Raw genomic sequence first — 12552 nt, forward strand, 5'->3', positions numbered from 1 at the left:
TCTGGTATTGTTGCTTGAATAATGAATGAAATTTCTTTTTGCTGAGCTATTATGAGTCCTTCCTTAAGTTTGAATATGCTTGGAAAAGATTTTATATTCCCATTTTACCATAGTGGCCTAATTCAAACCTTAAAATCTGTGCCATGGACCTTATGATCTTCAATATCTGTAGAAATGTCCTGTAGAGGTTGTTTCTGCTTCCCCTAACAACAATAAACGGAATTACAGAGCTACTCAGAAATAGATTCTGAAATCTACATTCATGAAAAGAGAACACAGATTTTTAAGGTGGATCGTAGCTTCAGAAACTTATTGGTATTTACTGAAACTTACAAATGCCACACATTAGTGTGGTTTTAAAAGAGGATGCTGATGTTGCCTTATCAAGGTCCAGATAGTAATAGCTTAATCATCTGCTGGTGGCTTTCTTCATAGATTTATTGCTGCCACCAAAAGTTAGTTAATTGTTTAAAGCTATTCCTGAATTTAAGTCTTCAGGTGCCAAACTGCTAGAATTTGTGCCACTGTCATTAAGAAACAATTCTCAGTTTTCTTTCTCTCTAATCTGGTGTCTTTCCACTCTTCACTGAGCTCAGAAGAAAGGAATGCTAATTTTAAGTTGCGTATATCCTCACTGCTTATAATTTTACTTTGAATTGTGCAATTTATACTTTTTTTTCATTTGTTTGTATTCTTGTCTGTGTGTTTGATGTTGGCCTTTAAAAAAAACCCCAAAAAACAACAAATCAACTTAAAAGCCTTTGGCCACCACTCAACCTGCAAAGACTTCAACATCGAAAGCCAAAACACAGCCCACTTCTCTCCCTAAGCAGCCAGCTCCCACCACTTTTGGTGGGTCGAATAAAAAACCCATGAGCCTTGCTTCAGGCTTAGTAGCAGCTGCCCCACCCAAACGCCCTGCTGCCGCCACTACCAGGCCTTCTTCCATCTTACCTTCAAAAGACGCGAAGCCCAAGGTAAGTTGTCATCTAACCACTGTGTCAGGGAAAAGTTTTCCCCTCTGAGGGTCAGATAGACTCTTGTTGCTGCCAGACAGTGGAATTGGGCTGGTAGAATGGGGGAAAGACAAGGGAAAAGTGAGAAGGGCGACTTGGAAATCAATTTGGGGGCCCATGTTGCAGCCATAACATTTGAAGGCCTTTTATGCTTTGTCCCTTTCCCTGCACTGGTTGGAGACAGTATGGCATCTACTTTGGTTCCTCCTTACGCTTCATCTGTGTAAATACTTGTTAACCAGTTTCCTCTACTCCACCTACTAATCAGATATCTATTTCTAGTATGATTCCCACATTGAATTCTCAGTCAAATTCAGTTCTTTGTCTTTCTCTTTAATCATCCTGCAGAAGTGAATTTTACCCATTACTTTTGTGGTAAGTTCTTCGAGCTGAACTCAGCAGGTTCCAGCATCATGTGGTAACTTACTTTGCTTTTGGCATTAGGCCACCTCTCACTGGGCTCCTTCTGAACTTTTCAGTTTTCCAGGTCACCCACACATTATTGCCTAGAAACTGGTCAATTTGGAGCAGGATTAGCTTCACAGGGTTCTATGAGAGGGTAGGTGGAGTCTGTGGCTGCCTTCCTTAACATTTTGTTTTATTTAAGAAGAGCCTTTAGGTCAGCCTGATGTCATTCTTTAAATTTATGGTGGGAAATAGTTTCCTATGTTAGAATATCAGTGTTTTAATCTAATCTTGTGAAGAAAACTGGTGGAATCTAGGAATTGTAGTCCAGGTTGAAACCCTGGCCAAGAAACTGAGAAATCCTGTCATAGACAAGGAGTGATGAAATCTCATAAAGCTTTCTGATCCTTATTTACCCAGTTGACTATTTTTCCTGATTGTTAGACAACAATTTATCTGAATAAGAGGCCAGAGAGAAGATGACTGGAGTGATAGCTCAGCTCCTACTTCACACTTATTCAGCAGCAAATCCTGGGGGAGACAGAGGAGGGTGTAGGGAGGAGGGGCTTGTCTAGTGAAATTTCACTCTGTAATAATAATAAAAGTGACATGTACTGTAGCAGTTTCTTTATGTACGTTAACTCCTTTAATTTTCTGTCAATGATCCATGATGTGTATTAATATCCTCCTTTTAAATAATCTTCATAAGCTCCAGTGCCAGTAAGTGGCAGAGCCAGTATTTGAACTTGCGTCTAACTCCAGTGCTGGTGCCCATGGCCTCTGTCAACACTGTTCTTCCATGGCTCTTTGCCATGCTCCTTTTAGACAGCGTTTCAAGATACAGCTGAGCTGAAGAGATGATCTGCATTACAGTTACTACTGTCGTTTGTCCTTTAGATAAGAAACAGATGGAAACATTTTGAGAGAGAAACTAAAGTCTAATGAAATTTCTTTTTATCTTTATTTTGATAGAAAGATTTATAGAAGCAAAACAAAGGGAAAAAAGCTTATCAGAAAAATAAGTAGATCTATGATTCTGGCAGAAGAGAAAATATTAATTCAAAAACAGGGTAACTCCAGTTATGAAAACAGGCTGGTTTTGCACCTTGCTGAGGCCAAGAGCCTGATGTGTGAAGAATGTCACATCCTTTAGAGATTTCTATTCCAAGTGACTTTTTTCTAACTTATTTTTTCATTATTGGTCTTACTGGCAAAATAATAAGATCCCAGTAGATTATTCTGAATCATAGTCATAGCATTGAAAATCTGGAGGAGACTCCACAGGGTATCTGAGTTAGCCCTCAAATTTTATTTTTTCTCTTCTTTTCTTTTTTGAGGAAGTTTAGCGCTGAGCTAACATCTGCTGCCAATCCTCCTCTTTTTGCTGAGGAAGACTGGCCCTGAGCTAATATCCATGCCCATTGTCCTCTACTTGATATGTGGGACGCCTGCCATAGCATGGTGTGCCAAGCGGTGCCATGCCCGTACCCGGGATCCAAACCAGCGAACCCCGGGCTGCCGAAGCAGAACGTGTACTTAACTGCTGCACCACTAGGCCGGCCCTTAGTCCTCAAATTTTAGAGCAGACAGAAAGAGAATTCTTTTGCACAAAATCCTACAACATGTTCCAGAGAACTGCCAACTGAACCAGTTCCTCTGATTCCAACCTTAGGCTGCTTCATACCATACTTAGGGACTTCATTTGTAGAAATGTTCATTCCCTGCGTTTGCAGGGTTAGAGTTTATTTAATTGGATGTCAGCCCTTAATTTCTGAGCATCTCCTCAGCTGATTTTCCATTTAAGCAATGTCTTACTTATCTCCACCAACACACTGCCCTCCATGTTGCTGTTTCTTTTGGACTAAAAGGGCTGCGTGCACTGTGACTGTGGTTTGGCTTATTCTCTTGAGTAACATGGTACGTTTGCTTATCAAAATAGTGTTCATCCCCTGTTCCTGTAGAAACCAGGCCAAATTGATTCCTTCCCTTCCTCACTAGTGACGATGTGCCCAGCCTCCATGGGAGGGGAACTAGAGCAGCCCGGATGCTGTGCATCTACATGAGAAACTTCTCCCTTTGGCTTTCAGCCATAGCTGTGATATCAGTGCTTTTCATTCCTTCTGTTGGTCAGGCCTGCACCCTCCGCCTGCCCCTTTTCATCATCTCTGCCTCTCAGAGACTTCCCATTCTCTAGTCCCTAACGTCGTGTATTATCAAAGCTGGTACTTAGAGATCCTCTGTTCCACCCTCCTTTATCCAAATGAAAAAATAAAGGCCAGAGAGGCTCAGTGATCTCCCAAGAACACATTGTGAGTGGAAGACTCAACTGGGGCTGGAGCTCAGGCTTCTGACCTGACTGATTCAGCCAGTGTTCTCTCCATGTGCAGCCCTATTCTGTTCAGCATTCACTGGGTGCATCTTAGCCAAAAGAATAGCTGAATTTGACTGAACATCATAATTTTTAATTTTTTGTTTTATATATTTAATCTTTGGCCAAGTATTTAATACATTAAATTCCTCAGTGTTTAATGCAGTAGATCCTGAAGCAAACATAGTTTGTGGTGTGGAATACTTTTCAGGGCTGTTCATTCTCACTGGTTTAGGTTGGATTGAGGTAGTTTGACTCCCTGTTTCCTGACCCCAGATCACACAGCACTCTATATGGCCCGTTTCTCATGTTGTCTGGAGGACTTTGATCTTTCAGCCGTATATATTTTCTTGTCAGTAGCTGCCAAACACACAGTACCCCTGTTTCCTGCCGTAGGCTTATGTAGAACCATCCTTTGGCATGACTTCCTGGGGCTATTGCTGACCTGCAGCTCTGTTCCCACTTCCCTGTCACCAGCCTGTTGCAGAGGCAAAGATTCCTGAGAAGCGAGCCTCACCGTCCAAGCCAGCCTCTGCCCCAGCTTCCAGGCCTGGCTCTAAGAGCACCCAAACTGTTCCAAAAGCCACAGCAGCTGCCACTGTTGCCTCAGCTGGGCCAAGCAGTAGGAGTCCCCCGGCACCCCTGCCCAAGAAGCCCACTGGTGAGTATTGTCACCCTTCCTTCCCATGGGAACCAGTGGGGAGAAGGGTGAGGCCTGGGCTTTGCCCCAGCTGTAGCTCCAGGCAGCATCGCAGAGAGCTGTGTAGACCTGCTTGTGCACCAGTCCTTAATGGAGTATGTTGAAAAGCGGCAGCCTTGTTCTCTCTCTGTGTGAGGTTAGCAAGTGTGTATATATTCAGGAAAATCTTGATTGAAGGAGACTCTCATGAATTCCCAGGTAGAATTTTACTATTCCTTTCTTAGTAACTCCACAGCCCCTAGCATATTGTGGTTATGGGCTTACGTGATAAGAAATAGGCCATTCGATTCCATAGGCATGTATTTATAACTTACTTCTAAGGTCATTTGGAAGGCAGCATCAAGATGTAGAAAAGAATTAGATGCAGTGCCTGGCCTTGTACGTTCCATAGGGCACGGTCTTTACGTGGCTGTCTAACTACTCTATTCTCAGAGACTAGCACAGCCTCTGGTTCAAAAGGGACATTCGGTAGTTGTTGAGTGAATGAATTAATCTCAGTATTATATGAGCTGTTCAGTAGATTAATTTGTTAAACATTATGTTAAATGTTAAAAAGCGTATGTATGTGCAGCCATCAAGACTGAGGGAAAACCTGCAGACATCAAGAAGATGGCTACAAAGTCTGCACCAGGTAATACCCCATCCCCCACATTGAGGAACCCTGATTTAAACCCCTACCTCTTCTGTGGCTGTAAGGCTCCCTTTTGCTCTCTCCCCATGAACCCTTGTTATCTCTCACTCCTGCCTTTGCAGCTGACTTGAGTCGCTCAAAGAGCACCTCCACCAGTTCCATGAAGAAAAACACCACTGTCCCTGGGGCAGCACCCCCAGCAGGGGTGGCTCCCAGTAGAGTCAAGCCCACACCTACGCCTTCCCGGCCCTCTGGGACTCCTTCATTGGACAAGAAGCCCACATCAGCCAAGCCCAGCTCCTCTGCCCCCAGGCTGAGCCGCCCGGCTACCAATGCTTCTGCCCCTGATCTGAAGAATGTCCGCTCCAAGGTTGGCTCCACGGAAAACATCAAGCATCAGCCCGGAGGAGGCCGGGTGAGTCCAGGGAGCTTGAGGTCCTTGGCATGCTGGCCCCTGCTTCTTCCGCTGCCGCATCGAACTATTTTTCCCCAGGCATGTCCTCACATCAACCCAAGAGGCCCACCAAAGAAGAAGGGCAGTCAGGACATTGAATTCGGTGTCACGGAATTTCAGCCTGGGCTCTGTGTCCCAGCAGCAGGGAAGGGGTGGACAGAGCTCTGGGCTTTTTCCTCCCATCTCAGTCAGAGGGGCTTGTGTTCTGTGTTCTGGAGTTTAGGCATACATTTTTGTCTGGAGGCAAAAGGGTTCTTCTACTTTACAAGACAAATAGAGGGGAACCTCTGAGACTCTGCAGAGGTGAGAGAGACTGGACATGAACCTGGTTTTTCATGTTTCTTACCCCTGCACTGTAGGCGTCAGGATAGGCAGAAGGCAGAATGCGTTTTCCGTCCCCGAGCCATGACTTGGGTGGAGATTCTGTCTGAAAGAGGACCAGGGTGTCCTCTTCTGGCCAAGATGACTTGCTGTGAGCCTCCAGCTTTTCTAAATAAAAGGACTTGACAGAGTGTAGTAATGGAGAAAGGCATGGCAGGCCACAGTGCTGCCCTTTAAGGATTTTCTGGTTGCATCCATCCTGGAATTATTTGTTAACTCTTAGCAACTGTGGGCACTTGGTATGTGAAAAAGGCAATGGCAGAAATCCAAGTTCAAGTCCCTGGAGCAGTAACCTTCTCATTTCCTACATCTTTCTCTAGCACTTAAACCGCCACTCCCCACCCCCTCCTCAGGATAGGATACTTAAATTGCTGCAATCCAGAGCTGTTAAAAAATTGAAGAGGATCCAAAATGAGGCAGAATCCTGGTACTGTTGGAAAACACTGATGGCAAACTGGATTAGTCTAGGATAAGGGCCTGAAAGTTGCTTTTGCTAAGAGATTGTGGCTCAGGTGTACCCAACCAGGCCTCTGGGGCTGTGGTGCTGATGGCCCATCTCCCCCTTTCTATGCTCTTATTCTTTCATGGTGCAAAAGTTGCTGGGGGTCTTGGTGGGGAGTTGAGTAACTTGATTAAATTATTTTCTGTTTCACTGTACTGAAGGGTGTAACACTTCCCATGATCAGTAGTGGCTCTCTGTGACGATGGCAGGTTGCTTGGGGCATATCAGAGCATTTGAGTGGGAGGGCATTGTGATTTGAAAATTGATAACCCCACCACACACTCAGAAGAGAATCATGAATTTTGCCCTTCTTCCTACCTTTTCTCCGTGAATGTCGTCTCGATCTCTTCCTCATGTTGCAAGACTTTGGTCTGTAGCTCCTCGCTCTGGCTTGGTGTACCCTGGGAAATGGGTATTTTTTCCTAGGAGCAAGGATGACCTGCTTCTGCCTGGTGGCCTGGCCTGAAGTCGAGTCCCTTACAGTCTTCTTCCTTGTTGGCATTTGGGCTCTTATCCTCTTGGTTTGAAATTTGCCCTCCCTTTATCTCCATCCAGGCCAAAGTAGAGAAAAAAACAGAGGCAGTTGCTACAGCTCGAAAGCCTGAACCTAACGCAGTCACTAAAACAGCCGGCCCAATTGCGAGTGCACAGAAACCGCCTGCTGGGAAAGTGAGTTTTCTTTAGACTATTACCTCTTGAAGGTAAAAGATGATAAACTGTCTCCTCTAGCCTGAGTCACTTTCCCTTCTATTGCACTTTTTTCCTGTCCTCAACTAGTTTCTACTTCTCCCCATCTTCCTCCTTTGTGTTTGATGACTCAGCCAATCCAAAATTTTTTTTATTAACCCTGAAAATTAACAGAGTTGGGAGCCTATTAGCCCTTTGGGGAATATTTATTCAGCTGGATAAAATGTATCCGAAAACATTCAGTCACTTCCTTCACACTGACCTTCATCTGAAACCTACCAGTTATGCACACCAACACACAGAGCACCCAGGTTCTTCCTCAGTCAGACGTGGCATTGGTAACCTTCCCACATCTGGAACCCTGGAGACCTGTGCTTTAAGTTGAACTAGAAAGCCCGTCTCATAACACTGCTGGGTATGGAGATAGCTTCATTTGTCCTGGTTCCCCAAGTCACCTCTTAACAAAAGTTAGGGTGCTCATTCCCAATGGAAACCCACGCGGCATAGGGATCATAACATTGGCTGAAGGGCAGAGGTAACTAAAACTCTAGGTTCTTGCCCCTTGCCTCCGCACCCTGGAACCAGGCCCCTCCTGCTTGCTGTGGGAACTTTCCCTTAGCTGTGGCAGGTAGGTGGTCTCTCTGACCAGGGCTGCCAGGGAAGCCTGAGCTCCAGTCCCTAGGGACCAGAATGGGAGGTCTCAGGCCAAGGATTGTGTACAGTCCGGCAGGGTGAAGAAGGCTGCACCGTGGCTCCTGGGTGATGCCTAGAGGTCCTGCAGTCTCTGGTTCAGACCAGGGTTCATTAGGAAGTGCTTGGCTAACCAGTTATTCCTCATTGAAGTTTTAAAGAAGGCAAGAAACGGTGAGGTGTTTGGGTTAACGTGTCTCAGGGTGGAATTCTCTACTCTGAAGAAATCTGCAGTTTGGGGGCTGCATCATTTGCAAAGGGCTCTGAAGTAAAGGAAAGAAGGAAGCTGGCAACTAACTGTTCCCTCTTGAGAGGGCTCAAAAAGAATTCTTTGTTCAGCCCTTAGAGCCTGGGCCTTTGTGTGGCTCCATTCCTGGGGAAGCCATTCATACACAGCACGGTGTGCTGTGCCCCTCAGATTGTGCATCGTTGCAGCCCTGTGGAGAGCCTGTTCTCTTTGCACAGGAAACTCACAGGGCACAGGATCGGGCATTTGGAGGATTGAAGAAGGTGTTTTACCCTTGAGTCAAAAGGAAGTCTAGACCTAAACCTCACTTGTACCCTGCTCTCTCAAGCCCTGAGAGAAATGGGCTATCTGTGGAAGTGTGGAGGCTGCTGAGCCTGTGGCCTGCGCTCCCTCTGCAGTCCAAGATTCTGCACAACAAATCTAGTAGCCTCTGGTCCATTTGCATTTATAGCTGAACAATGTCCCTTCCTTCCTGTTAGTATCAGATCTGTGCCCTGTGCACCAGCCGCCTGATGCTTTGCTAAGCAGCCTTTGCCTCCCAGAGTGGGTCTGACTGTAGTAGTTCTAGGCCTCAGATTTAACGGGAGTGCCATCCTTGGGTGAGGGCCGCTCTGTGCAGGCCACCTGCAGAGAGTTGCCATAGGACACTGTGCCCCAGCTCTTGTGGAGAGAGGAGCAAGGGGGCAGAGCCATGCCTTCGTGGGCATCCAGGACCTGCTGCTGTCTGGGCCTGTGTACCACAGCCTAGCCCCCAAGGAGCGGTGATGACGGCCATGTATCACTTTTGCAACTTCTGACCTTGTGTTGTTTGTTCGTATTTTCACTCCTTTTCCTGCTCCTCCAAATTCCTTCCCTTGTGCTTTTCCACAGCTGTTCTGCTGAAGGTGGGGGCGGAGTTTTAACAACACCCTGTTGGTCAGTGTCATCACATGTGGACTCACTGCCTGCCCTCTGTCGGTTCTAACCAGCCCTCTCCCTTTGTGTTGTTTTTTCTGTTCTCTAAAAATCCAGGTCCAGATAGTCTCCAAAAAAGTGAGCTACAGCCATATTCAGTCCAAGTGTGGTTCCAAGGACAATATTAAGCATGTCCCTGGAGGTGGTAATGTAAGTATGAGCTCTGGATGGCTGGCATCTAAGGCATAGCCCACTGTGGGCACACTGGGGAGAGGACCACCTGCCCATGCTGAAAGGACCATGGCAGGCTGGCCCAGGGCTTTCCTCAAGAAGCAGGCTAGTGAAGTGAGGGGAAGCCCCGATGCTCAAATGTGCTTAGCCCGAGTGTTTCTGGCAAACCCCTGAACAACAACCCAGGGATGCCCACTTGGCATCTTTTCACCCTTATGGGTGAGAGGCCTTAGGTCTTCCTCCCGCTGTGTCAGAGACCTGGTCTGAGGGCAGTTGTCAGTAGCAGGCCCGTTGCCTGTCTTGAGTCTGCTCCTGGGGATACACACCTCTGTCTGCTGTCCCACTTAGCATGGCAGTGGTCGTGACTCTGAGACAGGTGTCTGGATTTCTCTAAAGCCCATCCTTGAACCCTTGTATTGTAGAACCAGGGGATTCATGAACACTTCCTCCTATCGTTCCTCTGCCTTGCCCTTCATCTTTGTTACTCTCCTGCTCTCTTTTCCTCTTCTGCTCCTTCTCCTCTTCTCTCCCTACCTTCTCCCTCTTTCCTTTCTTTTCTCTTTCTCCCACTTTTTCCCTTTTCTAATCCATTCCTCCTATCCGCTTTTCCCTCCTTTTCCTTTTGCCCCCTTCCCTCTTCAATCCCAACATTTTTTTTTGTTGTTTGAGGAAGATCAGCCCTGAGCTAACATCCGTGCCCATCTTCCTCTACTTTATATATGGGATGGCTGCCAGAGCATGGCGTTCCAAGCAGTGCCATGTGCACACCCGGGATCCGAACTGGTGAACCCCGGGCTGGCGAAGCGGAACGTGCGAACTTAACTGCTATGCCACCGGGCCGGCCCCCAAACATACATACTTTTTATCATGCTATTCTGTGCCAGCCCTAAGATCTGTGTTGGGGTCACAAGTGACTCCAGCTCGCAGGGAGGTCCTGGCCTAGGGAGAGACAAGGCAAAGTATCGTTGTCACTGAGCATGTAAAGAACACCCTGTATATTTTCCACGTGTTCCTGTGACACTGCCCAGCAAGCAGGACTCTGCAGTGTGTGCCAGGGGCGTGTCATGGAGCCATCCACATGCACCCCCTGCCCTTCACTGCTTCTCCACCTGCTTCTCTCCCACCCCCAGTGTCAGAGAGCCTGTCCTATCTTGGTCTCTCTTGGTTTCATTCAGTTCCTTCTCCTTACCGTCTTGAACTGTACTAAGTCCTGCTCTGCTCACCCTTGTCATTTTCAGGCTCTGTCCCCCCTACCCCCTTGGTCATGCCATCCTGCCCATGGCCTACCAACACCCCCGACCGAGCAGTTCCATTGTGAAAAGTGCAACCACAGGTCATCCCTTTCTTGCCCCACACTCCCTCACTGCACCTCCTTCCCAGTCATTTTCCCACCAGTCGCTCTTCCTGGCGTGGGCAGAAACTGCATCCTTTGCACTCGGGTGAAGTGTGCTTGGCCAGCTTGGTAGTTGTCCACCTGGTGTGGGATTAGCCAAAGTGGGTGAAGCTTTTAAAGGCAGCATCTGGTTAAGGTGATAAAGATCTAGCCTATGAGGGGCCCAAGTAGGCACTAGCCCTAGCATTTCCTCTCAGGCATTTGGCCTGGATGAAAACAGAAGGTAAACAGGGATTCTGAGGGAATTGGGTTGCTTATGTGTGTGTGAGAGAGAGACACACAGAAATGCGTTTAAATATGTTGTGTGGTGTTGGTAAGAGCTCTGAAAATAGTCATCATTTATCTATCACCTACTATGGTCTTCCTACGCTGCCTACACATGACTTCAAACAAGATTTTTTTTGTAGGGGAATGTACTTTTTTAAAGCATTTTAATTTTTGGAGGCTTCCTTAAACATCAGAGCATTAGGAAACCACCTGAGAGCAGTGTTTCCAGGTGGGAAGATGAGGGTAGATAGCCTGGACTGAGGCAGTGTGGTTGCGTCAGCCCCACCATAAAGCCACCACAAACAAACATGAAGTTTAGAAAGAGTGGGCCCACTGTGCGTTACACATCTGAACCCCAGGGTGCCCCCCCGCCCCCAATGTGGAAATTCTGGACATACCACTGGGATGAGAGGCTTGGAGCAGGATCTCAATTACTGGTGCTCCAAAAATGCCCCCATGTTGTAGACTTACTCTACTCGTCAGCCATGCTGTGGAGGCATCCCACATACAAAGTAGAGGAAGACTGGCACAGATGTTAGCTCAGAGCTAATCTGCCTCAAGCAGAAAAAGAGGAGGATTGGCAATGGACATTAGCTCAGGGTGAATCTTCCTCACACACACACACACACTCAAAACACCCCCATGTACACACAGACATCCCCCTTGTGGAGAGCCAGGAAGATATCAGGGAAGGGAACACAGTAGCTGATTTCATGGCTAGTCCCAATTTAACATTCTGTGGCAGTTTTAGTTCCATTTCACCTCCTCAGTGGGGGAGATATGTATGTGTGATGGGTTCTGAGACCTGTTGGCAGTGTCGTTTCAATAGCATATGTTGATATCTGGAGTAGGCCTGAGGGTCATCCCAGACCAGTGGGGCAGATCATGTAAACATACAACTAGAGCGACGTATGGTGGGTGCTGGGGTTGATTGTGTACCAGGAGGACCACAGAGAGGGAGGGGTATGGCTTCTGCTGGCTGTCAGGCTTCACTGGGCAGGGGACACTTGGGCCGGTCCTCGAAGCATGAGAAACACACGCTCTACGCCAGAGAAGCAGCACGTGGCTCCATAAAGAGAGAGAGCATTGAGTGGAGGCGAGTGGCCAGGGGAGGAAAGAAGAGGGGGATCGCTTGGAAGGGGATTATGGACCCTCTGCATCCCAGCCTGAGGAGGCAGAGCTGCGTCTCAGAGGTATTGGGCCTTGTTAAGTGAGTGGCGCAGTTAAGCTTTTAAAACATTTAATTATAGAAATTTTCAAACATATGCAAAAGTAGGAAAACATAGTAAAATGAACCAGATGTACCCTCTACCGAGCTTCTTTTACCTCTATGGCCAGTCTTCTCTATATATGCCCACCCTAATTATTTTAAAGCAAATCCTAGATATGTCATTCATCTGTAAATATTCTAGTATAAAATTTTAAAAGATAAGAACTCTTTAATATACATGTGTATATATATTTAAAAATCCCAAAAATATGTTAAACAGATTTGCTTATTTGAATCAGGATACAAGTAAGGTCCATAAATTGTGATTAGTTGATATGTCTCTTGTCTCTTAAAGTCTTACTTTCTTTTACTCTACAAGTTCCTTGTCCAATTTTTTTTCTTGAGGAAGATTAGCCCTGAGCTAGCATCTGCCGCCAATCCTCCTCTTTTTACTGAGGAAGACTGGCCCTGAGCTA

The 12552-nt window shown here is 46.7% G+C and overlaps 1 protein-coding gene across 50 annotated transcripts in view; it reads left to right on the forward strand.

Annotated features, from left to right (window-relative positions):
* The window catches only part of MAP4 (microtubule associated protein 4), a 186573-nt gene that overhangs the window by 164711 nt on the left and 9310 nt on the right, over positions 1-12552 (forward strand). For 9 of the 50 annotated variants that reach the window (XM_070575478.1, XM_070575481.1, XM_070575484.1 and 6 more), the window contains 6 exons: positions 759-977; positions 4267-4450; positions 5046-5120; positions 5243-5535; positions 7013-7126; positions 9093-9185. In XM_070575478.1, the coding sequence (XP_070431579.1) occupies positions 759-977; positions 4267-4450; positions 5046-5120; positions 5243-5535; positions 7013-7126; positions 9093-9185 (978 nt within the window). The remainder of the gene's footprint in view (positions 1-758; positions 978-4266; positions 4451-5045; positions 5121-5242; positions 5536-7012; positions 7127-9092; positions 9186-12552) is intronic. The other 41 variants (XM_070575508.1, XM_070575509.1, XM_070575482.1 and 38 more) reach the window with 12 other exon arrangements.

This window comes from Equus przewalskii, chromosome 15, assembly GCF_037783145.1.
Source record: "Equus przewalskii isolate Varuska chromosome 15, EquPr2, whole genome shotgun sequence".
Classification (NCBI taxonomy): Eukaryota; Metazoa; Chordata; class Mammalia; order Perissodactyla; family Equidae; genus Equus; species Equus przewalskii.